Consider the following 27,904-nt stretch of genomic DNA (forward strand, 5'->3'; position numbering starts at 1 on the left):
GTGGTCAAAAATGGGGAATTAGTGGACAAATTAAGATCCTCCGTCAAACTTTTTAAAAATGGAGTGAAACTGTTGGTCCTCAGTAGACTTTAGATCCCGGAAAAATTCATGTTTTTGCTTTTTTTAATTATTACTACATGTCAGACCGTATTGTTTATAGAACGTTGTTATAGAATAGATTTTGTAGCATTATCTCAATAAAATATGCAAACTCTCAGAAATTTAAAAAAAAGAAGGAAAAATGGAGAGAATAAATTAAAAAAAGATTTAAATAGTCAAAAAAATAATTTAAAGAATTTTTCCGGGATCTAAAGTCTACTGGGGACCAACAGTTTCACTTCATTTTTAAAAAGTTTGACGGAGGATCTTAATTTGTCCACTAATTTCCCCATTTTTGACCACTGTGCGATGTAAATTAGTGAAGCTGAACACAATTTCATGCATTGATGACCGGTAAGAACATTGTTAGCCATGAAAACTGCAGCAGACCGACAATTTTACTTCCATTTCTAAAAATTTGACAAAGAATCCTGATTTGTCGATGACTTCTCCCCATTTTGGACCACTGTGCGACCAAAATTTTTGAAACTGAACACAGTTAAATGCTTGGGGGTCCGATGAGAACATTTACAGCCGAAACCGATCAAAGGTGTAACTTTTTCGTCCATTTTTCCCGTCTTTTTGCTGTGGAAATGCTGTCCAGAATGATGGCGATTTGGCAACTTTGCCCCCCCATTTCTCAAAAACCGTGCGTATACTCAAGCTAAAATTTTTACTGGAGTTTTAGGGTATCATAAGGTATCGTTTGGGCCCGGTTTCAGAAATATCCCCGCTGGCCCAAATTGTGCCATTCTTGGCGTCGCTCTTTAATTATAGGCAATTGAATTTTTTACATGAAAACGGTTGTGCGGATTTTTGTGCAAATTTCAGAGTAGTGCGAAGCAAATTCAACAAAATTTTCGAGGGAATCTGCACAAAAGTTTTCTTGTAAAAAATTCAATTGCCCAATTAAATTTGGCAACAATGGATGTGGCTTGGTTCCTTTCTGCTATACGCGGTCCAAATAAAATTAATTTTCCACGAATTTGTGAATTTTTTTCTTTCTTCACCGACCTCGTGACATTTCTTCGCTTTTCTGACGTAAGAGCATATGACTCTACTATCACGTGAGCACTGAAAAGCATAGAGCCGTAGGAATGGTAGGGCTCAACTGTACATTTACTAACGTCCTTACGTCAAAAGCGACGAAACGTCCCGATTCGAGATAAAATCCATTTGAACCTTTAAAGCGTATTGGGGAGCGTCGTCGTCTCACCATTTGGTGCTCCAACCCTTATCGCCGCGCCGAGGGAAACAAAGTGCTCCCCGCACCAGAGGCTGCGTCCAGGTCAAGGGGTAGTATTTTTTAGGGGAGGGGGGCGACAAACGCTCGTATGTTCCTTAACAATCGCTTTCAAGCAATTTTCCAGCGAGCCATTCTCTCCGTCCGGATGTTTTCCCTCAGCTATTTAGTAGCCGGCGCTCCGTAGATCGGCAGATAGTCACGTATTTCCCGGATAGATTTAAAATCAGGCATCGTGAAGGGGAACATCTGAAAGGCGCCGCTGAGTCATATGGAAAGTAGAGGAGATAAAGGAAAGACAGGGGACTGGAAAATACGTCGTATAGCGAGAGAGCAGGGTTTTTTTATCTATATGGACGGAAAAATAGAGCTGATCTCAAAATACACGTTTGTGTATAAAATTTATAAACGTATTACAACACACATGGTACAGGGTGTGTATACATTTCTAAGCGTATTACAAAAAACTAGGTACAAAAGTGACAGGAGGTCATTGATTTAAAAGACAGGAAGTACATGAAAACTGGAGAGCCAAAAGGACTGAACGACTTTTTTCATCAATTCGAGAAATAAGGGAAAGTAATATGACAGGTCCATCGCCTGCAGCGTATTTTGCAAATTTTAAAACTATGTTGGACTTGGACCTGATGCTTGGTATCGTTTTTTTACCAATTTTTTACTCATATAGATCTCTTAATAAATATTTCCAAGATGGAAATAACTTGATTTTTTTTTTAAATTGTTTGTTTCGTTTCACTGGTTCTTAACCTTGCATTAAAGCTATGGAGAAAGACGTATCAATATGGCCAACAATAGGAGGAGAAAGCTTGGTTCACAAATGATTAAAATTAATCAGAGCATATCAAGGATGTGTCCTGAAAAATTTTACGGGCAGAAAAAACCATATTGAGGACAAGACGGTTTAGGTTAATGTAGTTAAAAGGAACATAGTTTTGAAAAAAAAAAAAAAAAAAAAAAAAAAAACTATTTAAGATATTCTAATCGGTAATTTTAATTTGTTGAGTGCAGAGTACATAATTTCCAGCTTAACGCCAAGAATTCTATTGACGCAATAAAAAGCTCAATCACTAGAAAGCTTATTTTTAGGACCCCCGAGACGATTTTACGGTGAAATTTTAAAATCCAATTTTTCGACTAAATTCGACAAAAATCGCCAAATTGAAAATTTTTCTCACGTAAGCTTAAAAGTCTTCTCTCGTGAACGACCAAATATAAAACAATGTGAGAAGTTGAGTAAGATGGGCCTGTGCACTGAAAACCATTCGGTAAAATTTTTCTGACATTTCTCAGTAATATTACCAACTTTTTTTTCAATTACCCTGTAAGTTTACGACGACCCACGTAGAGAAGTATGTGGCATTACTAAAAACACCGTGAAGTTACCGGATATGTCCGGTAGTTCGCACGAATGGCTAGTAATTTTACAAATGTATCCTTTGGCGCAATACACTAAAATCAAAAAGCCTCGGTAGAGCCATGATATTTTGATTTCATGGATGATCCTAGATTGGAAAAGACCCTCTAAATGCCCAAAAGATACCTGCCGCACAAATATAATATCTGGATTTTAATTATTTTGACGCTTGTGAGCTATTTTTAATAACTGAGTCGTTCTTCGTGGAAACAACGCACAAGCCTTCAATGTTGCTCCGATAGGGCAGTCTCATAAAATGTATAGAAAACCAAAAAATACGAACGTTTTTAATTTTTTTTTTAATATGGAAGAATTTTGAGGGATAAATTCAAGGCGAGCTTTCAAAATGAACCACTTTTTTCGATTATGGACTTCCATTTCTAGCTCATCCATGAACACCTCACTAACAGTACATGCTGCATACAAAAAAAAAAAAAAAAAAAAAAAAAAAAAAAAAACTACCAAACTAACTACTAAGCTGAATGCTAAACCAATAGCATATATACCCCGGTGTAATTCCACAACCACGTATCTCGGTTTGCGACAGCAGACTTCCTGCCATACTTCATGTTTTAAATGGAAAATTACTCAACGACACTTTTTAAAAACTGCCGTGATTTTTTTTCTTTGTGCGAACAAAAATCTGCCAAAACTTCAAGTAGTGATGTCGATAGGTTCTCCTTCACAAAAAAAAGGAAAAAAAAATAGGAGCGGAGATTTTCAAACACCGCAAACGAGAAGCATGGTTGCGGACTTACATCGTCGATACGTTGTCTCTAAAATGAAATTAGAATTACCAAGTCATCATTACAAAATGTAGTCCACTTGCATTATATTTTGCAATACGGAACAAATGTCTTTTTATCATCTATAAAGTAACAGATTTTCTACTTCAGGTATATGACAAAAAGAGACAAGTAAAATACATTTGCCTATGCTTAACACATCTATTTTTACATACGAATGAGCAAAATTTCCTTTCCTCGTTAACTATAACTTATTAGTGATATTTTTTAGTTCTAACAGATTCCCTATCTCAAATTATGTTGATTTTAAACGATTGACATTTTTATCAATTTTTTCCCAAAATAAAAAAAAACTCGACAGATTCTGTGCACCTTTCCGCACGACAGTCTATTAACCTTAATGATTGACTGCAATCGAAGCTCTACCGTGTTATTAAGCGAAAATATTAAGTTTTAGAAAAATGGACCTAACAGGGGAAAGGCGGACAATCTTATTGAACAAATTCTCCATTCAACGTTATGATGTCAATATCTAATCATCCAAAAGACTCTGGAATATTTTTGGGATTATTAAAAATCACAAATATGACATATAATATCTTCAACTGTTGAAAGGAGGCCCTTCGGGTCCTACTTATTTCGCGTTCGACAAATCTGCAGAATGCGCTACTTTCTTGCAAGATCAATGGTTTTGGACATGCAACGCACAAATCTTAAGGTCATTCATAGAAATGGATAGAAAGGGCACCAGTTTACTCAAGACAGCAGCAAATACAACTCTCGCTCAATAATATGAACTTCCTTCTATTTGATCTAAATTGACGTCATTTTTCCCGTGCTCGCAGTTTTCTCATGACTTCCGTTTTTTTGAACCAATTAGACAAATTATGCTGTCACTCGGTCCGATTGAAGGAAACTCAATTTCGAAAATGTGGATTTTACTGCTCCCTTCTTTATCATGGCAGAGCTTCCTGCAGGTGCACCCTGCCAGGAGGAAAAACCCCTGTCATACGATGCGAATAGTTTAATTGGCGCTTTTTGGTGCAAAAAACTGAGCTCTCAGTCGAGAAAACTGACCGTTTCAGTCGATAGAACTGAAACTCAGTTCAGTGAAGTTTAAGAGAACCAAGAGCTTAAGGAAGTTTTTGTTCACCGGATCGAAAAATGTCAGTTCATATGAAACAGGTTCCCTGAGAACCAATTTTTCTTTTTTCAGAAAGTTGGTAGAGTAGCCAACGTGCGGCGCAAGTCAGCATGAAGCTGAGAATCTTAAAATAGAAGGGAAAAGCTCACACACTGGCACAAATTTCTCTTAAAGAGTTGTGCTGTTTGGTGCAACACTAGTACTTCACTCGAGAGTACGGTACGGGCATGTCGAATATGGAGCTTTTAGGGCCTGAAAGGAAAGGTAACCTTCGAACACAAAATAGGCACCGCAAATCTTCAAATTCAAATATCGAACCAAGACCGCAAGATGACTGAGAATGTTCATACATGAGCGTTTTTCCGCAAAAAAGAATAAGTTTACTCAAAAGCTAAGTCAGATAGGTGCTTTACAAACGACGGGCCGTACAAATTGCTAAAATAAATCACTCTGAATATTTTGAATTTATAGGTTGGCTGCCTTTTTGGGCCCAAACTCTGAGACAAGAGAACCTCCACTGGCTTCTTGGCGACAGGTGGAAGCTTTTACTTTCGGGGATTCAACACTTTCTTACACACGATTATAAGGGAGCAACAGTCATTACTCTTTTTATACCTACATGGTGGATGATGAACTTACTCATGAGCCAAACGAATTTCCCGAACTTCGGTATGTTTACAAAATGAAACTCCCAACACGTTGTCGACCATCAACCAAGTAGGTAGGTCAACAGTTGAATGTTGAAGTCTCGAAAGTAAAAGCTTCCACCATTGTCAAGATCCAAGACATATAGATGGAGCAGTAGACGAAAAAAAAATGATGCAAATTCATGCAAACTCTCCGATTGGCTAGATGATTGGTGGCGAAATCGGGACAGGTTTGGAATTCAAATATAAGGTGGTAATTGAATAAAATTGCGTAAACAAAGTATTTTTGGTTGATTTTTGCTCAAATTCACTTACCCACAGTTATTTTTTTAAACTTTAGGTTATTTTTGCTTAAGAGTTCACTGATTACTTCACACGACCAGTGTGTCAAAAATTCGAAAATTAAAAAAAAGAAAAAAAAATTACAGATACACGAGTTTCTCCGCCAGGGAACTCTCCTCACGAGAGATCGTTCACCTCCTGCCCGCCGGGAGAGCCGCGGCGTGCTTGCCAGCGCGAAACGCGCACTGACGCCTTCAAACCTAAAGGAATACTTCACGCATTGCGCAATGCTTGAAGTATCCCTTTAGGTTTGTAGGCGTCAGTGCGCGTTTCGAGTTGGTAAGCACTCCGTGCCATAAACTTGCCCACAATTAATAGGTCAGGGTGTTTAAATGTAGGCAATTTGACATCAAATTCGAAATCAGCGACTCAAAGAGCATCATTCACGAATCTTACGTGATCTTCCAGTTATTATCCGACCTATTTCTTCCTATTCTTGAGTTTTGGACTATACTGCGCCGCGGGAGGCGGCGCTCATGAAATTCTCCCCTGTGCTCAATTGTTGAACCGGCAGGACCACCATGAGCAAAAGAAAAACTATTTTTATCTGAGATCCTTGCTTGTTACCGAACCAAAGTAGGTTTATTATAAAGAGTCACCTTCCGAACTTTATTCATTTGTCCGTTTTAGGCATTTAAAACGAGTTTAGAGCAAGACCTTCGCAAAAATCAAGAGGACAAGTTCAAGTAAAATTTCCTTTTGCCGCTATGGGTCCCCGCGCTTATTTACACACTCACACAGACGCACAGCGCCGTGGCTACATCACTTCTCCCCCGTGTTAGTAGATACGAGTGCTCCGTCTTCACGTCTTTGTTCAAGATACTAGTGGAGGGTCTTTTGTCTCTGCCCAAAACGACCCATGACTTAACCTCAAAATTATCGACATGATGTCCATGCTCTTCCCATTTCGGTGCTCTAGTTGGAATGAGCGAGGTCGTTTCTTCTCCGAGCGCCTAGACTTACATCCTACTGCCGAGATGTCCGAGTGGCCTGCCAACGGCCACAGTGCAATATCGCAAGCTCCTCCACACTCTCACGGGTGGTTGACGCATGGAGGACATCCGCCTGAGGTTGCCGCGGCCGGCTGGGCGGTTGGGTGGCGCCTGCATCGGCGGCGGATACTCCACAACCCAGTGGCATTCTCCTTCAACGCACCCGCTACCCACGACGTTTAGACACGGGCTCCGCTCCGCCATTGGGAGTTCCTTGAAGGCAGCCATTGCAAACCGACAATCAAGAGACCCTTGTCGGTTCACGTGTTGCCGGGTTTCGGTCCGACACCAGGGTCTTGGCTCATATGCGCATTGGTCATTCCGTAGCACCTCTGAAATGAAGTTCCTACGGTCTGTAAATTCATCCTGGAATTATCAAATACAGAGACGATATGTGAGACGAGAAGAAACGACGGAGTGGTCAGAAGACCTGATGATGGGATACTCGCAATCAGATCTCGAAATGGCCATCGTCATTTGAAGAGGAAAGTAAGCAGGAGATCAGGAAGAAAAGGTGAAAAAAAATATTTGTTGTATCAAATACGGATTCATGAATGTTCTGCGTCCTAAGAGACTGTCGATGAACTACGTAACGCTAGTTCAGACACCGCTAAAATGATGGGGCAGTTGCGCTGATCACGGAATCGTGTTTTCATCCTTGATTCTTGTAGATTAGCTACAAATAATAAGAACTATCCAAACAACAACTTTCTACGTTCAATATTAACCGAAATGTCTCCCTTTGAAAAGTCGGGTTTTTGACGTCATCCACGCGGTAGTGCGACCCTTATTGGTTTCTTCCAGCTCGCCTTCATGAGTTGGCGTGACGCACATTTCCACTGGCTTTTCAACGTGAAACTTGGATGAAAGCAAGATGGAAGAAACCAAGGGTGTCATTACCGCGGTGAATGACGTTAAAAACCCGACTTTTCCAAGGGCGCGATATCTCGGCTAATATTGAACGTGAAAAGTTGCTGTTTGGACGGCTCCTATTATTTTAAACTCATGTACAAGAATTAAGAATCAAAACACAATTCTGTGACCAGCGCAAATGACTCATTAAATATCATTTACCTCGGTGCCCCCTTCTTCACACACACACACACACACCCTCCCTCTCTCTCACAAACTCGATCAAAATATTTTTACCAAATATAGGAGGAGGGCACAGTGCCTGTTACATAGAATGCTCTGCGTTTCAAGAAATAAAAAAAAGTCAGACAAAGAAACTAGCATATTAATTAAAACAAGTTACAATCCGGTGTACAAACTGTGAAGCGACGCTAAAGCTTGACACCCCCCCCCCCCCATCCCTTGTCGTGCTCGGTAAAAAAATTATACAGACCCACTCACTGGTTAAAAATAAATGTTCTTTGGAATATCCCATAAGGAAAGTACACAGTTAAAAAAAAAATACACAAGCTTAAGTTTATACGGGAACTGGGTCAAATAATTTCACAAGCCTTGTGTCAGCGTAAAAACTCGCACACATCCCCGAGTATATACTTGAACAGATTTGTGTTAAAATAGTCCATACTTTGATATTCATACACATCGTTGTAAATGTTTTTTAAACAATTTTTTCCACAATTTTTACTCGTGTTCCAGAAAAAAAACCCAACCTTGTGAATAAACACACAAAAACACCGAAGTTTATTCCTAGTATTGTGTTTTTAGAAATAGTCATTGAGTTTGAATAAACTCGGAAGTTGTCGATTTATTCCTAAACTCAAGAGAAAAAAAATACAAAATTTGAGTATAAACGCTGATCATTTGTGTAAATTCAAGCGAGTTTTTTTTTCAGAAATATGCAAGGCTTGTGTAAATATTTGACCCAGTTCCCATATAAACTTAAACTTTAGTTTTTTTTTCACATCGTTGTGCAAATTCCACTGAGCACAATGGAAGAAGTTAGTGTCCCTCCAACAGTTATCAAAGAATTTCAAACATCATAAATTCGTATCATACTCATTAAAAAAACTAACAAGTTAGACTATAGAAACAAATCTTTGGATAGAAGATAGCACTACAATAGTAAAGGCGATCTATATCTATCGAATGTTCAAGTGTTCAGGAAGCAATTAAATAAATATTCACCATAATCTTGAGATTTATTTATTCAACAGTGCATACATAGATGCCGCCAAATGACGGCTATGATGCATGTCAAAAAGCAGGCTGTGTTAAAAGATTAAGAAGAACAATCACCTATAAGAACTCTTTTGAATCTTATGCATTTCCTACTAAACAGAACGTTTTCAATTGATAGAAAATTGCTACTAAGTTACCTTCACGAGGTAGATCCTTAAAATCATTAGGAAGAGAATTATACATCTGTACACAGATAAAACGTGTCCGAAAAATTTCTAGGTTCCGTCCGGATGTACGCTTCTCCAAACTCGACAGTGTTGCCATGTGGCTACACTGTTAGAAATTTTAGAAGATTCCGGGGTGAGAATCACTCTTACTTCGCCTCTATTTTGCCCATGGAAAAATCGAGTGAAAATACGAACGAGTGACCGACGGCGCGGAGGGAACAACACTCCTGAACTCGGCGTGTAATGCACCCCGACCACAGGGTGCTAATCACCACACAAAGGAGTGATTTCAGGAGAGGTGAGGGAGGCTCGAGGAAGGGGCAATACACGGAAAAAAATGGTATTACGTTGGTAACTATACCACCATAGTTGGTGAATGTATGTGGCGTATAAACATATTTATAAGGGCTCGAGCAAGGGTGGTACTCTGAAAAAGGTAAGCGGATAGTTCGATCAACTATTCCCGAATAGCTATTGGTAGATCAGGCGGGACCGGCAGAAGTATGGTTTACGTGAGTCATTACGTATAACCAGGGGCGCAGCCAATTTTAATATTTGAATCAGCGCGGGTTTATCTAGCTCCTTCCACTATCACGGCACGTAAGTTGGGTATTTCTCCGCTAGAGTGCAGCGAAACTATCCTACTCATGTGAACCATAGAGTACATAGAGCCGTAATATGATTGGGAGAGCTGGCGCCATGTTCTGCTCGACGAGTTCCGAGCCCGGTGTGCGCCGAGTTCGGGTCACTTTTTCGATACATTTTCGATCCAAAATGGCGGTGTGGAATACATGGTGATTCCTATCTCCTTTGTTGTTGTTGTTGTTGTCATCGAATGGCCGGGTACCCGTGTATCGCAAACAATCGATTATGTATCGAAAAAGTGACCCGGCGTCACACAGGAGTCTCGGAATTCGGGACATGGAAAATGCTTAAAAGTGGCGCCAGCTCTCCCAATTACATTACGACTCTATGTACTCTATGATGTGAACTATACCACAATAGCTGGGTTGCCTATGTTTTCTGTCTCCGAAGAGGCTGCCATTATAATAAGGCCAAAAATACCCATACCCACTCTCAGTACTGACGATTCTGTAGACTCATTGTACTTAAATAGGTACTTAACTGAAGTGAGCTACATAGTTACCTACAAAGTTGATGTCCGATGTTTTCGGAACAGGTAGTATTCTAAAAGATCCGGAAAAGATCCGGAACCATCTTAAAACAGCGGAAATCGTTCCGGGATCGATTTTCGCGGTTTATTAAACCCTTTTGGAGTCTTTCGTATTAATGAATCGCAGATATTATCTTTTCAGAGCCGATTGGCAGAAAGGATAGCCCGAGGAGAGGCCCGTCGCGATCAGATGATGGCCAGGGAGAGGTGCATAATGCATTAGGGAAAAGCGGGGGAGTGTTAGGGAGGGGGAGGGAAAGGAAGGAGGGAGGGGAGGGGGGAGATAGGCTAAAGGGGCGGTTGGAGTAGAGAGGGGGAGGGGGAGAAGGTAGGCTACAGAGGCGGATGAAGGAGGGGGGGAGGGGATGGGATGGGGGAGGGGGGAGGGGGTGGGGGAGGGGAGGGGGAAGGTAGGCTGTAGGGGCGGATGAAGGAGGGAGGGGGAGGGGAAGGGAGGGGGAGTGGCAGGAGAGGGAAGGGGAAGGGGAGGGAGAAGGGAGGGGGAAGGGGAGGGAGAAGGGAGGGGAGGAAGAGGGGAGGGAAGGAAGAGGAGAGGGGAGGAAGAGGGGAGGGAGGAAGAGGGAGGGGAGGAAGATGGGAGGGGAGGAAGAGGGGAGGGGGGAAGAGGGGAGGGGAGGGGGAGGGAGCGAAGGGACGGTGGAGTTGATGCTTCGTCAGTTTCTCTACCTACTTTAATAACCATTGACAGATTGATTGATTGATTGATTGATTGATTGATTGATTGATTGATTAATTGATCATTGACGCGAATCGAGTCGCGTAAATTCGGAGCAGGCTCTGTCGTTTCAACCGAGAGAAATTCCAAGGGGAAAAATTCATGCAATGTTGCCACATCCATCATCAATACGAGTAGAGCCGCGTAAATTCGGAGCAGGCTCCGTAGTTTCATCCATTTCAGTTGTTCATCTTGTCAGACACATTTTATAGTAAGAATGGCTTCAAAAGACGATCCTCTGAAAATTTCAAGAAATTTCAAGGGGGAAATTTATGCAATGTTGCCACATCCGTCATTCATTCCTGTCAAGCCGCGCAAATTCGGAGCAAGCCTTGTCATTTCATCAATTTCATTTGTTCGTCCAATTCGACTCATTTTATATCATTAATGGCTTCCCAGGACCATCCTCGGAAAATTTCGGGAAAATCCAAGGGGAAAATCTCGAGCAATGTTGCCATATCCATCATTCATACGAGTAGAGTCGCGTAAATTTGGAACAGGCTCTGTCCTTTCATCAACTTCATTTGTTCATCCGATTTGACACATTTTATAGTAAGTGTAGCCTCAAAAGACCATATTCGGAAAATTTCAAGAAATTCCAAGGAGGAAATCTTGAGCAATGTTGCCGATTTGCCTCAACATCCATACGAGTATAGAGCCGCGTAAATTCGGAGCAGGCTCCGTCGTTTCATCGATTTCATTTGTTCATCCCTTTTGACACATTTTATAGTAAGTTTAGCCTCAAAAGACAATCCTCGGAAAATTTCAAGAAATTCCAAGGGGAAAAATTCATGCAATGTTGCCACGTCCGTCATTAATACGAATCAAGTCGCGTAAATTCGGAGCAGGCTCTGTCGTTTCAACCAATTCATTTGTTCATCCATTTTGACACATTTTATAGTAAGTATAGCCTCAAGAGACCATATTCGGAAAATTTCAAGAAATTCCAAGGGGGTAATCTCGAGCAATGTTGCCGAGTTGCCTCTACATCCATAGGAGGAGAGCCGCGTAAATTCGAAGCAGGTTCTTTCGTTTCATCCATTTCATTTGTTCATCCATTTTGACACATTTTATAGTAAGGTTAGCCTCAAAAGACCATCCTCGGAAAATTTCAAGAAATTCCAAGGGGAAAAATTCATGCAATGTTGCCACGTCCGTCATTAATACGCATCAAGTGGCGTAAATTCGGAGCAGGCTCTGTCGTTTTAAACCAATTCAACCAATTTGTTCATCCGATTTCACTAATTTTATACTGACTAAGACCTCCCAGGACCATCCTCGGAAAATTTCAGGAAAATCCAAGGGGAAAATCTCGAGCAATGTTGCCATATCCATCATTCATACGAGTAGAGTCGCGTAAATTTGGAACAGGCTCTGTCCTTTCATCAACTTCATTTGTTCATCCGATTTGACTCATTTTATAGTAAGTATAGCCTCCCAGGACCATGTTGGGAAAATTTCGAGAAATTCCAAGGAGGGAATCTTGAGCAATGTTGCCGAGATGCCTCTACATCCATAGGAGGAGAGCCGCGTAAATTCGAAGCAGGCTCTGTCGTTTCATCCATTTCATTTGTTCATCCATTTTGACACATATTATAGTATGTATAGCCTCAAAAGACCATCCTCGGAAAATTTCAAGAAATTCCAAGGGGAAAAATTCATGCAATGTTGCCACGTCCGTCATTAATACGAATCAATTCGCGTAAATTCGGAGCAGGCTCGGTCGTTTCAACCAATTCATTTGTTCATCCATTTTGACACATTTTATAGTAAGTATAGCCTCAAAAGACCATCCTCGGAAAATTTCGAGAAATTCCAAGGGAAAAAATTCATGCATTGTTGCCACGTTCGTCATCCATACGAGTCAAGTCGTGTAAATTCGGAGCAGGCTCTGTCGTTTCAACCAATTCATTTGTTCATCCGATTTCACTCATTTTACACTGACTATGACCTCCCAGGACCATGTTGGGAATATTTCGAGAAAATCCAAGCAGGAAATCTCGAGCAATGTTGCCGAGTTGCCTCAACATCCATACGAGTAGAGCCGCGTAAATTCGGAGCAGGCTCCGTCGTTTCATCCATTTCATTTGTTCATCTTGTCAGACACATTTTATAGTAAGAATGGCTTCGAAAGACCATCCTCTGAAAATTTCAAGAAATTTCAAGGGGGAAATTTATGCAATGTTGCCACATCCGTCATTCATTCTTGTCAAGCCGTGTAAATTCGGAGCAAGCCTTGTCATTTCATCAATTTCATTTGTTCGTCCGATTTGACTCATTTTATATCATTTATAGCCTCCCAGAACCATGTTGGGAAAATTTCAAGAAAATTCAAGGGAAAAAATCTCGAGCAATGTTGCCACATCCATCATTCATACGAGTGGAGTCGCGTAAATTTGGAGCAGGCTCTGTCGTTTCATCGATTTCATTTGTTCATCCCATTTGACTCATTTTATATGAAGTCCCTATGGCCTCCTCGGACCGTCCTCGGAAAGTTTCGAGAAGATCCAGGGGGGTAATCTCGAGCAATGTTGCCGAGTTGCCTCAACATCCAAACGAGGAGAGCCGCGTAAATTCGGAGCAGGCTCAGCCCTTACATCCATTTCATTTGTTCATCCGATTTGACACATTTTATGTTAAGTATGGAACCCCAGGGCCATCCTAGGAAATTATAGAGGAAGTTCAAGGGTGAAATCTCGAGCGATATCGCCCAAACATTACGATCATCCATATTTCGCGAGTCGCGTTAATCCGGAGCAGGCTGGACGTTCGATCATTTTTATTTGCTCATCCGATTTGACACATTTTATATTCAGTATGTACCCAAAGCATCATTCTTTGAAATTTTAGAGGAAATCTTTTGGGGAAATCTCCAGCAATGCTGCCCAATGTCCCCATCATCCATATACGAATCGAGTCGGTCCATAACAGAGTGGCAACCATGTTAAGATGTGTTTCGTATATATCTTTGCACAGAGAGTTTGTCTTGATACATGCGTCCACTCTCAGTGTAACTCTCCTAGCAAACTCCTCTGCTCATCGCCGTAACTTGCAGAGCTTTTTCTGAAGTCGAATCCAGAGATAATATGTAGCGTGAGGTTGGGCTACTTTTTCGCATTAAAAAGCCCCGTTTTTTTCTCTCTTTCAGAAGTGCAAATTTTTTGCCACCTAATTCGGACTGAAATGTACTCGGGAGTATTCCCGGAGTGCGAATTAACAATAAAAACCACATGTCACCTCGGAAAATTATTTATTTTTCCTGCCGCCGGGAAATCGCTAACTGCAAAGTGAAATAATTTTTCGAAGGGAAAATTATTGTATGCTCATCCGTTTTTCGTTGCTGAAATCTACTCAGGAGCATCCTCGGAGTCCGAAAACCTTTTAAAAACATCATGTCACCGCGAAAAAATCTTGGAAAATTCTTCATTTTTTAGGTCGCCCTAAAATCACTAACAACAAGGAGAAAATGATTTATCCGAAGGTAAACTGTTGTATGTCCATGCGATTTGGGGACTGAAATCAACTCTGGAGCATCCCCGGATTCCGAAAAAATTACAAAACCATCATTTTACCACGGAAAATCCCGGAAAATTCTCTCTCTTTTACGCTTACCTAAATTATTTGTTATCTTCAACGAGGAAAACCACATGTCACCTCGGAAAATTATTTATTTTTTCCCGCCGCCGGGAAATCGCTAACTACAAAAGGAAATAATTTTCCCAAGGGAACACTGTTGTACGTCCATTTGGTTTGGGGGCTGAAATCTACTCACGGGCATCCTTGGAGTCCAAACACATGAAAAAACCATCATGTCACCGCGGATAATTTCAGAAAATTCCATATTTTTAAGTCGCCGGGAAATCGCTAACTACAACGAGGAAATTATTCTTCGAATGGAAAACTGTTGTACGTCCATTCGGTTTGGGGGCTGAAATCTACTCACGAGCATCCTCGGAGTCCGAACACACAAAAAAACATCATGTCACCGCGGAAATCCCGGAAAATTCTCTATTCTTTACGCCTACCTAAATTATTTGCTATCTACAACGAGGAAATAATTTTTCTAACGGAAACGCTTCTTTTTCGATTACGTTTCGCGCAGCTGATATCTACTCAGAAGGACCCTGTGAGTTTGAACAAACAACAATAATTGCGGTTGTTGTGTGTGTAACAATTTAAATTAGTGTAACATTTCATGCTTAGTGATTACGTGTGAATGCTCGGGGCGGCATGATTTGTTAACACTCGTGCTACGAAACTAACGCACTTTGAAACCATGTTTCGATAAGCCTCCAAGTATGCTTTTTCGGTGGATATTTGATATCAAAAATATCGCCGCCTAACCGCGATTTTCGTAAGATGATGCTCGGGCCAGTCCTAAGCCTGGAAAAAGTGTGAGGGAAAGGAAGGGTCAACAGCCGTATCGATAGCTTCGGAATTTTCGAAACCCCTTGCTCTATAGGCTTTTCTTACAGTCCTTGCAGCAGAAATTGCCTACTCAGCAAGGAACTTCGAAAATCTTAAAATTTGTCAAAGCTCTTTGCGTTGAAATGCATTTCTGGAAAGTTTTGTGCATAATCTGTGCCCCTTGATTTTTCACGCTCATTCAAGTGCCATAATTCGTTTTTCGAGATATCATTTACCAAGAAAGTTTTCGCAATTTTCAAATTCGGGAACGCTTGTGACGTCATTTTTCGAAGACGTACGTCCTTGAAAACACAAAAAATGAATATAGAGCGCTAAAAATTCCCCATACTAAGTTTCAGCCACTTATGAAAAAATGACGAGGATTTACATCAATTTGAAAGAAAAAAATGGCAACTCTGGAAGCGCATAGCTCACTTATGAAGCGTTTTCGAGCATATGTGTATAGGGAAATAAATCATATTTTAAGCCGAAAAAACTATCCTGAAAGTTAAGTAAGTTAACTTCCGGACACACCCTGTATTAGACAAATTCCCGGCAGTGCAAAGAATCCAGGATTTACCGTGATAAAAAAACAATTATTGTTCTGTGTTCAAACTCAGAGAGTCCTTCTGACAATGAGTAGATATCAGCTGCGAAACGTAATCGAAAAAGAAGCGTTTCCCTTGGGAAAATTATTTCCTCGTTGAAGATAACAAATAATTTAGGTAACGTAAAAGAGAGAATTTTCCGGGATTTTCCGTGGTGAAATGATGGTTTTGTAATTTTTTCGGACTCCGGGGATGCTCCAGAGTTGATTTCAGTCCCCAAATCGCATGGACATACAACAGTTTACCTTCGGAAAAATCATTTTCTCCTTGTTGTTAGTGATTTTAGGGCGACCTAAAAAATGAAAAATTTTCCAAGATTTTTCGCGGTGACATGATGTTTTTAAAAGGTGTTCGGACTCCGAAGATGCTCCTGAGTGGATTTTAGCACCGAAACTGGATGAACATACAATAATTTTCCCTTCGAAAAATCATTTCCTCGATGTGGGTAACGAAAATAGGAGGGCGTAAAGAAAAGAGAATTTTCCGAGATTTTCCGCGGTGACATGATGTTTTTTTGTGTGTTCGGACTCCGAGGATGCTCGTGAGTAGATCTCAGCCCCCCAACCGAATAAACATGCAATAGTCCGGATAGATACTTCTTATGAAACGAGGCGAATCGGATAAACAAAGAAAATTCGCAGCCTTTTGTGAATTTACACGACTCGACTCCTATTGATGATACGGAATTCAACAACATTGATAAAGATTTTCCCCTTAAATTTTCTCTAAATTTTCCTAAGATGGTCCACGGAGGCCATAATATTTATAAAATGAGTTAAATAATATGAACAAATAAAATTGTTGAACCGTCTTAGCCGGTTCCAAATTCACGCGATTCGACTCGTAAGAACTTTAAGGCAATTCGGCACCATTGCTCAAGATTTCCCCCTTGGATTCTCTCTATATTTTCCGAAGATCATCCTGGGAGTCCATACTGAATATAAAATGTGTCAAATCGGATTAACAAATGAAATTGATCAAACGTCAGCCTGCTCCGAATTTACGCGACTCTACTCGTATGAATGACGGATGTGGCAACAATGCAGGAAATTTCCCCCTTGGAATTTTTCGGAATTTTCCTAAGATGGTCTTGGGAGGCCAAAGTTGATAAAAAATGAGTCAAATCGGATGAACAAATGAAATTGACGAAACTACCGATCCTGCTTCCGAATTTACGCGACTCGACTCGTTTGAATGATGGATGTGGCAACATTGCTTGAGATGTCTCACTTCGATTTTCTCTAAATTTTCCGGAGGATGGTCCTTGGGGTCCATAATTAATACAAAATGTGTCAAATCCGATGAACAAATGAAAAAGATGTAACGGAAGAGCCTGCTCCGGATTTACGCGACTTGACGCGAATGAATGACGGATGCGGCAACATTGCATGAAATTTCACCCTTGGAATTTCTCGAAATTTTCTTATGGTGGTCTTGGGAGGCCGTAGGAAATATAAAATGTGTCAAATCCGATGAACAAATGAAATCGATGTAACGAAAGAGCCTGCTCCGAAGTTACGCGACTTTACGCATTGATAGATAGATGTGACAACATTGCTCGAGATTCCATCCTTGGATTTTCTCGAAATTTTCCGAGGATGGTCCTTGGAGGTCATCGGTGATATAAAACGTGTCAAATCGGATGAACAAATGAAATCTATGAAACGAAAGAGCCTGCTTCGAAGTTACGCGACTTTACGCGTAAGATAGGTAGATGTGACAACATTGCTCGGGATTTCATCCTTGGATTTTCTCGAAATTTTCTTAAGATATTCCTTGGAGGTCATCGGTGATATAAAATGTGTTATATCGGATGAACAAATGAAATCGATGAAAAACGACGGAGCCTGCTCCGAATTTACGCGGCTCTACTCGTATAGATGTTGAGGCAACTTGGCAACATTGCTCAAGATTTCCTCCTTGGAATTTCTCGAAATTTTCCCAACATGGTCCTGGGAGGCTATTCTTACTATAAAATGAGTCAAATCGGATGAACAAATGAAGTTGATGAAAGGACAGAGCCTGTTCCAAATTTACGCGACTCTACTCGTATGAATGATGGATATCGCGACATTGCTCGAGATTTTCCCCTTGGATTTTCCTGGATTTTCCGAGGATAATCCTGGGAGGCCATAAATGATATAAACTGAGTCGAATTGGACGAACAAATGAAATTGATGAAATGACAAGGCTTGCTCCGAATTTACGCGGCTTGACGGGAATGAATGACGGATGTGGCAACATTGCATGCATTTTTCCCCTTGGAATTTCTCAAAATTATCGAAGGATGCTACTGGAAGGCCGTACTTACTATAAAATGTGTCTGAATGGATGAACAAATGAAATGGATGAAACGACAGAGCCTGCTCCGAATTTACGCGGCTCTCCTCCTATGGATGTTGAGGCAACTCGGCAACATTGCTCGAGATATTCCCCTTGGATTTTCTCGAAATTTTCCGAGGATGGTCTTTTGGGGCCATACTTACTATAAAATGTGTCAAAATGGATGAACAAATGAAATGGATGAAACGACAGAGCCTGCTCCGAATTTACGCGGCTCTCCTCCTATGGATGTAGAGGCAACTCGGCAACATTGCTCGAGATTACCCCCTTGGAATTTCTTGAAATTTTCCGAATATGGTCTTTTGAGGCTACACTTACTATAAAATGTGTCAAAATGGATGAACAAATGAATTGGTTGAAACGACAGAGCCTGCTCCGAATTTACGCGACTTGATTCGTATTAATGACGGACGTGGCAACATTGCATGAATTTTTCCCCTTGGAATTTCTTGAAATTTTCCGAGGGTGGTCTTTTGAGGCTATACTTACTATAAAATGTGTCAAAAGGGATGAACAAATGAAATCGATGAAACGACAGAGCCTGCTCCGAATTTACGCGGCTCTACTCGTATGGATGTTGAGGCAAATCGGCAACATTGCTCAAGATTTCCTCCTTGGAATTTCTCGAAATTTTCCAACATGGTCCTTGGAGGCTCATACTTACTATAAAATGAGTCAAATCGGATGAACAAATGAAGTTGATGAAAGGACAGAGCCTGTTCCAAATTTACGCGACTCTACTCGTATGAATGATGGCAATGGCAACATTGCTCGAGATTTTCCCCTTGGAATTTCTCTGAAATTTTCCCGAGGATGGTCTTGGAGGCTATACTTACTATAAAATGAGTCAAATCGGATGAACAAATGAAGTTGATGAAAGGACAGAGCCTGCTTCCAAATTTACGCGACTCTACTCGTATGAATGATGGATATGGCAACATTGCATCGAGATTTTCCCCTTGGATTTTCCTGAAATTTTCCGAGGATGGTCCTTTGGGCTATACTTACATTAAATGATGATATAAAATGAGTCGAATTGGACGAACAAATGAAATTGATGAAATGACAAGGCTTGCTCCGAATTTACGCGGCTTGACAGGAATGAATGACGGATGTGGCAACATTGCATGAAATTTCCCCCTTGGAATTTCTTGAAATTTTCAGAGGATCGTCTTTTGAAGCCATTCTTACTATAAAATGTGTCTGACAAGATGAACAACTGAAATGGATGAAACTACGGAGCCTGCTCCGAATTTACGCGGCTCTACTCGTATTGATGATGGATGTGGCAACATTGCATGAATTTTTCCCCTTGGAATTTCTCGAAATTTTCCGAGGATGCTCCTGGGCGGCCATACATATGTAAAATGTGTCTGATCGGATGAACAAATGAAATGGGTGAAACGACAGAGCCTACTCCGAATTTACGCGACTTGACTCGTATTGATGATGGATGTGGCAACATTGCATGAATTTATCCCTTTGGAATTTCTTGAAATTTTCCGAGGATGGTCTTTTGAGGCTATACTTACTATAAAATGTGTCAAAATGAATGAACAAATGAATCGGTTGAAACGACAGAGCCTGCTCCGAATTTACGCGACTCGATTCGCATCAATGATCAATTAATCAATCAATCAATCAATCAATCTATCAATGGTTATTAAAGTAGGTAGAGAAACTGACGAAGCATCAACTCCACCGTCCCTTCGCTCCCTCCCCCTCCCCTCCCCTCTTCCCCCCTCCCCTCTTCCTCCCCTCCCTCTTCCTCCCCTCCCCTCTCCTCCCCTCCCTCCTCCCTCCCTCCCCCTCCCCCTCCTCTCCCCTCCCCTCCCCCTGCCACTCCCCTCCCTCTCCCCCTCGCCACTCCCCTCCCCCCTCCCCTCCCCCCCCCCTTAGCCTACCTCCCCCTCCCCTCCCCCTCCCCTCCCACCCCTCCCCCCCCCTCCCCTCCCCCCTCCCCTCCCCTCCCCCCCTCCCCCTCCCCTCCCCTCCCCCCCTCCCCCCCTCCCCTCCCTCCCCACCCCTCCCCTCCCCTCCCCCTCCCCCTCCCCTCCCCCTCCCCTCCCCTCCCCCTCCCCCTCCCCTCCCCCTCCCCTCCCCCCTCCCCCCTCCCCTCCCCTCCCCCCTCCCCCTCCTCATCCGCCTTGTAGCCTACCTTCTCCCCCTCCCCCTCTCTCCTCCAACCGCCCCTTTAGCCTACCTCCCCCTCCCCTCCCTCCTTCCTTCCCTCCCCCTCCCTAACACTCCCCCGCTTTTCCCGCATCCCTAATGCATTATGCACCTCTCCCTGGCCATCATCTGATCGCGACGGGCCTCTCCTCGGGCTATCCTTTCTGCCAATCGGCTCTGAAAAGATAATATCTGCGATTCATTAATACGAAAGACTCCAAAAGGGTTTAATAAACCGTGAAAATCGATCCCGGAACGATTTCCGCTGTTTTAAGATGGTTCCGGATCTTTTCCGGATCTTTTAGAATACTACCTGTTCCGAAAACATCGGACATCAACTTTGTAGGTAACTATGTAGCTCACTTCATTTAAGTTAAATAGGTGACATTTTTAACGACATGTGAATACAAATAGGCTTTGCTCGCGTCTCTTGGTTTATTTGTAACTTCAGTTCATTTGATTTATGTAATTTAAAAGTAATTATTAAACGTGCGCACGGTCGACGCAGAGTTTTTGAGTTGAGATACCTGACACGCCGAGTTGAAATTCCTGCATCCCCGATTTGTTGTTTGTTTTGGGTTTTGGCCAAGTGCAAGTTTGGCGTTCATGCCGCAGAATAAGCATTAGAATCAAGAATGTGGCCTAAGTGAAAATTGTTAATTAATTTATGTGAATCTGAATCAGTGCTGTGAGTTGAGACTTGAGCTGTGATAAAGTACATGCACCAAGCATTCTCCAGAACAAGTACAGGAGAAAACGCATGCTCGTACAGGTAAGCATTTGTTTTACTACCTACTCGTAGAACCTCAATTGAGGTGCACAAGTATGCGCCAGTCCTCAAATTTTGCTGAAATGTAGGAAGTGAATGACTGTATCCAAGCCGTAGAATAGGAATGCAACTGTACGTAACTAAAGTAAAGTTAATCATAACTCTTTGGAGCTAAGTTAGTGAGAGATTTGTGTGCATCTTAAAGTCGAGCTGCGGTGGGCAGGTCTAACCTATCTAGGTACTGTATTATTGAGTCCATGCATTATTGAAAATCTTCAGGTTCTATCATTGTCCCTAGTTCCTTTAAAGCCAGTTATAATAAGAAAGCATGTTGTTGGAGATATGGTTTGCAGACTGTGCTGTTTTGGTACCTAACCATGCATCACAACCACCGTTAAATTTTTAAGTAGGTTCTCTGAGCAACGTATAGTGGTACCCATTAATAACATCATTATTTAACTCAACCCTGTTAAAAGCATGGGTCTTTGTAAACTTGATGCCTCTAGTGCGGTTGTTGTTCTGTAAACATTTACTTTCAATCTCCAGCTATACTTACAGCAGTAGTTTCTGTAAGTATGCTATGGATACAACCGCGTAGAATCTGATCGGCAGGACAAACCATATCATAGACGAACAGGCTTTCAATCCCTTATTCACTACACTAATGGCATAGAATGTAATAAATGGAATTATCTATTGACAGTTTGTCATAGTGTTTGCTCATTTTATTCCATTGTCAGAAATAGCCCCTTGACTCTGAAATGCGGAGCTGAGCTTTATCGAGGCACCTATGCACTTCTAGTGTTTCAAGTTTTTACGCTAACTAATATATGAAAGAATTACCGAGCTAATTATGATATTTCTGACTTAAGTTGAAACACAAGAGTCTCATTCTACGATCTACACCTAAGTATGCCTGTATCACATGAGCAGTCTGACTGTACAGTCAATTATGTAAGTATGCGTACTAAATTGTCAGTCAACATTAGCTCACCGCAAACAGTGCGCAGTCTCTGGGCATGCGCACACTGTCAAACTGTGTGACTAGGCCTGCTCTTGTGATAGCTGCTTATCCTTCCCATTTAATTTGGAGGAATGAATGAACCAGTACTTAAATTATTTTCAGTGAAAAATTTTCACTAAATTATATCCACCGTAAATATGTGTACTAAATTTTTCCATGGATGGCACGTAAAACATGAGATACAAGAGGAAATTTTGGAACTTATCAATTTAGAAACATGAAGTTTGACTTTAGAATTTTTCTGCTGGTAGAATAATTACATTCAGGGGCTCAGTTCAGAAGTAAAGTTTAATTTATCAATTTGCCCTTCCTTCAAAATGAAGGGTGACATTCTTTTTTTAAATTTGTCATGTTGTCATTTTGTAAATGCTGGTTCATTTATTGAAATTATTTTCATTTTTCCTTTACTTAACAACAGTTATTAACTGTGGATAAATTTGATGATCTGTCTCCCATTTTGTATTTTTTCAGATCAACAATTCCAGACACTCGCCTGTCACCCAACTTCTAAAGCCGTTTGCTCTCTGCCTTAAAATGGTCCTTGTCGTCTGTGGGAGGACTGTTTGGTAAAGAATTGATGGCTACCTTAATATCATCAATGATTGGAGCAAGTTGTGAAATTCAAGCATCTACTTTTCCATTGAGCAAGGATGTCACATCAGTCCGATGAAATAATGCTCATTTTTTTACTGTGATAAAAAATGGGTGAAGTGTCAGTGCGGTTTTGAGACGTTTGTTCTCTATTAATCACCCATTTAATCTTGGTGCTAGTTCTTTTCTGTTGTGATAAGGTGCTTAAAATCTTTCCACAGTGCGCATCTTTAGTGTTTTCATGTGTTCCAAGTTACTTAAAAATTGTAAGAAGAACTTTGGACCCATTATCTTTTGGTGAATTTTTCTGACATAATGGATCACAAATCTCAGCAAATTGGTGAGCTTTTTTTTTGTTAATTTTTAATTTTATGATGATAAATATTATTCAATATCCCCTTGCATTATGCATTTGCCAAAAGCCTTTGTAAACACATCATTGGAATTAAATTTAATTGAAATTCGAACTTAAATAAACCTAAAAATATTTTGAAAGAAAAAAAAACTGGAATCAAAATGGGCAGTAATTCTGGAATCCTACTGGTCATTTTTACTTTCCACTCAACTATGAAAACAGATGAAATAGTCGAAATAAGAGGAACCAACCATAAGTGTGATTCTGAGATTTTTGTTTTATTTAGTTTTTCTTACACTTTGAATATTCTTGTTTTAAATGTTTTATCCTCAAAATGTAAGATAATTTTTAGCTCGTTTAAAATAATACAGTCTCATTGCACTCAAAATAATCTTTCATTTTAAATTGAAAGTACTTTATACCTACTACATTTAAATTATCAGCCTAGGGAGAGAGTTTATCTTTTATCTAGGTAGGTATTTCTTTTTATTACCAATTAAATATTTTTTATTTCACTGTAGTTATAAGTAAGTCGAATCCTCGTTGTAAGAAAATTAAATGAAAGTTTTAACCCATGCTCTCAATATAATTGCTAAAACCACTCTCCCTTCTAATTAGAGGCTGCAGAGAATTATATTTAAGCTAATTAATTGAAAAAAATAACCTCAGGGTCGTATTCATAGTCGTTCCTTTAACATTAAGGCCTCCTTAAGCCATAAGAAATTCATTGGTTAAGGAAGCCTTAACGTTTAAGGAACGAATTTGAGTAAGACTCGGAGGCTATTTATTTTCAATAATTAGCTTCAGTATATTTCCCTGCAGCCACTAATTAGAGGGGAGTCCGTTTTGGCAATTATAATTATGAGCATGGGTTATTCTGCTGGCTAACCTTACTATACTGCAAGCTGGGCCATGTGAAGGATGAATGACCATACTACCAGTTAATTATTCTAATAACAAACCAAGGTATAAAGAGAAGTGAAGACGATAGTCAGATGGCCGGCTCAACTATACCGTCAGCCGGCCGAGGCGTGCTAACGTAGGGGCGGTGCACTCGCGTCTAGTGCGCAGCGTCATCCGCCGGGAGCGCCAGCGGTTACCATACCGGTATAGCTGACACGGGTTAAGAGCATAACAGGCGCCAAATTGGGAAAGCAGTATAGTTGGTTGGATTACTATTGTAGCTGGGCAGCTGATAGATTTTTTTCCGTGTATGCTGCTACAAGAATTCACGCGACGCTACCGCGCAGGGTTTCAGAATTTCACGAAATCACGCCGATAGCGCTATCTGTCAATTAATGACTGAACTACTTTCTACGACATACTCAGCGCACGCTGTCAAATAGACATGGAAGTTCTTGCCATGAACATTAGTTACGGGTTTCTACAAGTTTATCACAATTGAAATTCGGATTACCTTAGTAATGACAACATTAACCATTTACCTTAGATCCTGCGACGATTTGTAGCGTAAAATTCCGAGCGCTCCCGTGTGGATTTGGACCCGGGCCGCGTTGGTGATAGTCCAGTGCTCTGCCACTGAGCCTCGAGGGTCGGATGGTTGATAAGGCTGAAATCACGCCTCTTATTCTCATGGGTCGCGTTTGTGCAGTAGTGCGCGCAATGGCGCACTCTCTGCTCGGGGTGAAAATCACTCCAGGTAAAAGTGGGGAGTTAACAACTGATTCGCTGCAGCGACATTGTCTCGCTATCGCGGCAATTCACTTTCATGGAGAGTTCCGAACTCCTCGACGGAGTGATTTTCACTGCGCATCTCAGGTCACTCCGCATTTCACTCCGGGTTTCCCGAAAGATTTTTAACAGTGTATGCTAGTTGTTCATTCGTCTTTCCATTCGTAATCACTATAAATCACTAAGTATAAGGCAGCGGAGCCTTTTCGTAACGATGCTATCGTTCAAACACAATAAGTATATCACGCAATGGATTGCTTAATACGTTAAAAATATACAACGGAAGAACACTCGACCTGGGTTGCACAATTCACTTGGACATGGGTCTCGCGGATCGCGCACGCTCTAACTGAGGATCATGGGTATCTGCGTTGCGAGACGGGGACTTACTGCGCATGCGTGAACCAAAATATATACACAACCACTGTGTTTTTACACACGAACAATGAGCATTAACACACAGAGCTGTTAATTTGTGCACAAACTCGTGCACTTTCATATATTTGTAGTGTGTTTCTTTACATCATTTCAGAACTTAATCATACTAGTAGAGTATTTTTTCTCCCAATTGGTTAATTTATTTTAACACACAGAGGTTCTGGTGCCCAACCGTTTTGAGTTTTTTTCTCGAGATTGCCTGTGTTTTATTTCTCTTTGCACCATGATGTTTTAGTCTACGAGTGTGCAAAACAACACCGACGTAAGAATATTTTCTTAGGACCGTAAAAACATTCTCTCTCGTTAATGAAAAGAAACACAGAGTCGTGATATTATTGTGCATCTTTTCTTAAGAGCTCAGAATATGTTGCAAGTGTTGTGTTTTTATTTTGAAAACACAAAGTTCTACGATTTCACTCAGTCAGAAGAGCCCTTGAGTAATTTTTGTAAGCATTTTTTTGTTATTTGTGTTTATTCATCGAGATTGTGCACTTTTTCTCCACCTCGAGTATTTTTACTCCAAGATTTTCAGAAGAAGTACACTGAAATTTCTAAAAACAACTACACAATAATACACAAGTCCATTTTTTTTTAACTGTGTACAATAGATCACTAAATAATCAACGATTTTTGACTCGGAATTACATTTTTCTGTCGGTAAATAACGCGTAGATCACGATGGGCACACTAAAATGAGTATTATATACGCGGTTCGAAAAGTGCAACTTTTCCACGAATTTAAAGCGCCAATTAAAGACGGTTTCGCGCCGAATCGAATGATGTCATCCGGCATCAATCAGAATTGACCGCGAGTCCCTATGACTTCCGTCAAATGTTTTTCTAGTACTCGTGTATGAAAACAACTTGAAAGTTTAAAGCAAATTGTATACTTTTCGAATCAAAGAATCGAATCGCATTCACGTTGTCTGCGGTAAACAAGAAAAAAAAATTCCATATTAAAATACGTGTTATTTAAACAAAAATCTGTGGGAAATGAGAGGAGATAGCGAATAAAGAGCGCTTACAATTCCTTTGTGTCTCTGGACGTTTTAAGCGAGGACTTCGGTGTCGGTCTGGCTCGAAAATTCTTGGGGTGCTGTCTGTTGATATGTTTTAGGGGTCCCTCTTCTGGAAAGGAGCTCTCTGATAACTAACAAAAAGTCTTCTTTTAAGTAGGATTTTTAAGTTTTGGGGGCCCTTACAGAAGTCCTGCCAGGGTCCACTGAGCTACCGGTGTGGCTTCAAAAATACGTACTTTGTAACTTATTAAAAATAAAAATATAAATGCAAGGTTTAACGATCCCTTGTACAGTACACACCGGATTATCCAAACTGATATAGCGCACGCGGTCGGATCGTTCAAATAATCAAAAGTTCGGATTGTCTGGTGACCATCCAAAACTTCATGAGTTGGATAAAAATTAAATGTGAGTGCTTTTAAAACTTTTAATGTGAAGCATGTAGTCGCGTGTGTGTGCAAACACTGATTTGAAATTTAAATGTGCAATTGTTGATGATTTTAAGTCAATTATATTCAAGACCCGGCATAGATTTCACAAAATTAATAAAATGTCACCATTAAAACTCAAAGACCACAGGATTCCAAGTCAGTCAAGTATAACTGACAGAAAAAAATGCCTAGTCAATTACGAGGTGACATGACAAGTCGTGATGCATTGCATTCATGCAAAATACTCAATATAGTTATCATTCCCAGATAGTACTCCAAGATTAATGTTAGTTTTCTCGCTCTGGCTAAATATTGGTTTGATCTTCACCGAAAGAATAGTCAAGTTTGTTTTAATTGCTGAAAAAATTAAATTGAGTTGGTTTTTTTTTCCTTTTTTTTCCAAAAATTTTTTAAGTCAAAGAGATTTATTTTTCACCGAGAAACAAATTGAGTTCAAAAATATTGTCTTGAACCAAAGAAAGTTTTTCTCACGTCAAGGAAAATGTATTTTTTTATTGATGACGGAGGACAAAGTAACATATCTTTGCATTGAAAAAACTTCACTTAATATGGAAAAGAGAATCATTTACCCCGAGAAGAAATATCGCTCCGTTAATTTGAATTTCTCTTTTAATGAAAAAAAAAAAAAAAAAAAAAAAAAAAATCGAACAACTTTTTGTTTTTCAATCAGAGACAATATTTTAAACTTGAAAACTGTTGAGCAATTTTTCTAGTAATTAAGCAAATATGTAATGCATTTTGAGCAAATTTTAGTCTACTGTCTAGATATTCTTATCTTTTATCTTAACTGAAGTAGTTGGTTTATTGATGAAATGTGAATGAAAAATAATATTTTACCTGCGGTAGTGGACGGGGAGGACCAGGGGGGCGCATAGCTTGTGCCTGCAGCATGGAATCGAGAACATAACCAGCGCGAAAGACTATGAAAATCAGCAAGAGGAACGGTCTCTCCATCGTTGGTCTGCGGTGCTGTGGACCAAAGACTAAGTCTGACCAACTATTCCACAGGGAATACACCGGATCAGCCACTGCAGAGCATATAAGGCAACGAGTCTTACAAAAAGGTGTGAACGTAGGCGCCAAGTGCTCGGAGCATCATGCGCAGTTCATCAACAAGCAGAATTCAAAGGGGAATTCTGCCATGCTATAACGTAACGT

At 40.6% G+C, this 27,904-nt stretch overlaps 2 protein-coding genes across 2 annotated transcripts in view; one reads left to right on the forward strand and one right to left on the reverse strand.

Moving 5' to 3' along the window:
* The window catches only part of LOC109031279 (uncharacterized), a 137,259-nt gene that overhangs the window by 26,478 nt on the left and 82,877 nt on the right, over window positions 1-27,904 (forward strand). The gene's annotated exons all lie outside the window — the stretch shown is intronic.
* On the reverse strand, window positions 336-27,843 carry LOC109031280 (uncharacterized). Its single transcript, XM_019042724.2, has 2 exons — window positions 27,584-27,843; window positions 336-7,014 (listed from the first exon to the last, which is right to left on the reverse strand). Exons 1-2 carry the CDS (start codon window positions 27,698-27,700, stop codon window positions 6,616-6,618), a joined length of 516 nt encoding a protein of 171 aa, XP_018898269.2. The 5' UTR covers window positions 27,701-27,843; the 3' UTR covers window positions 336-6,615.

This window comes from Bemisia tabaci, chromosome 4, assembly GCF_918797505.1.
Source record: "Bemisia tabaci chromosome 4, PGI_BMITA_v3".
Lineage (NCBI taxonomy): Eukaryota > Metazoa > Arthropoda > Insecta > Hemiptera > Aleyrodidae > Bemisia > Bemisia tabaci.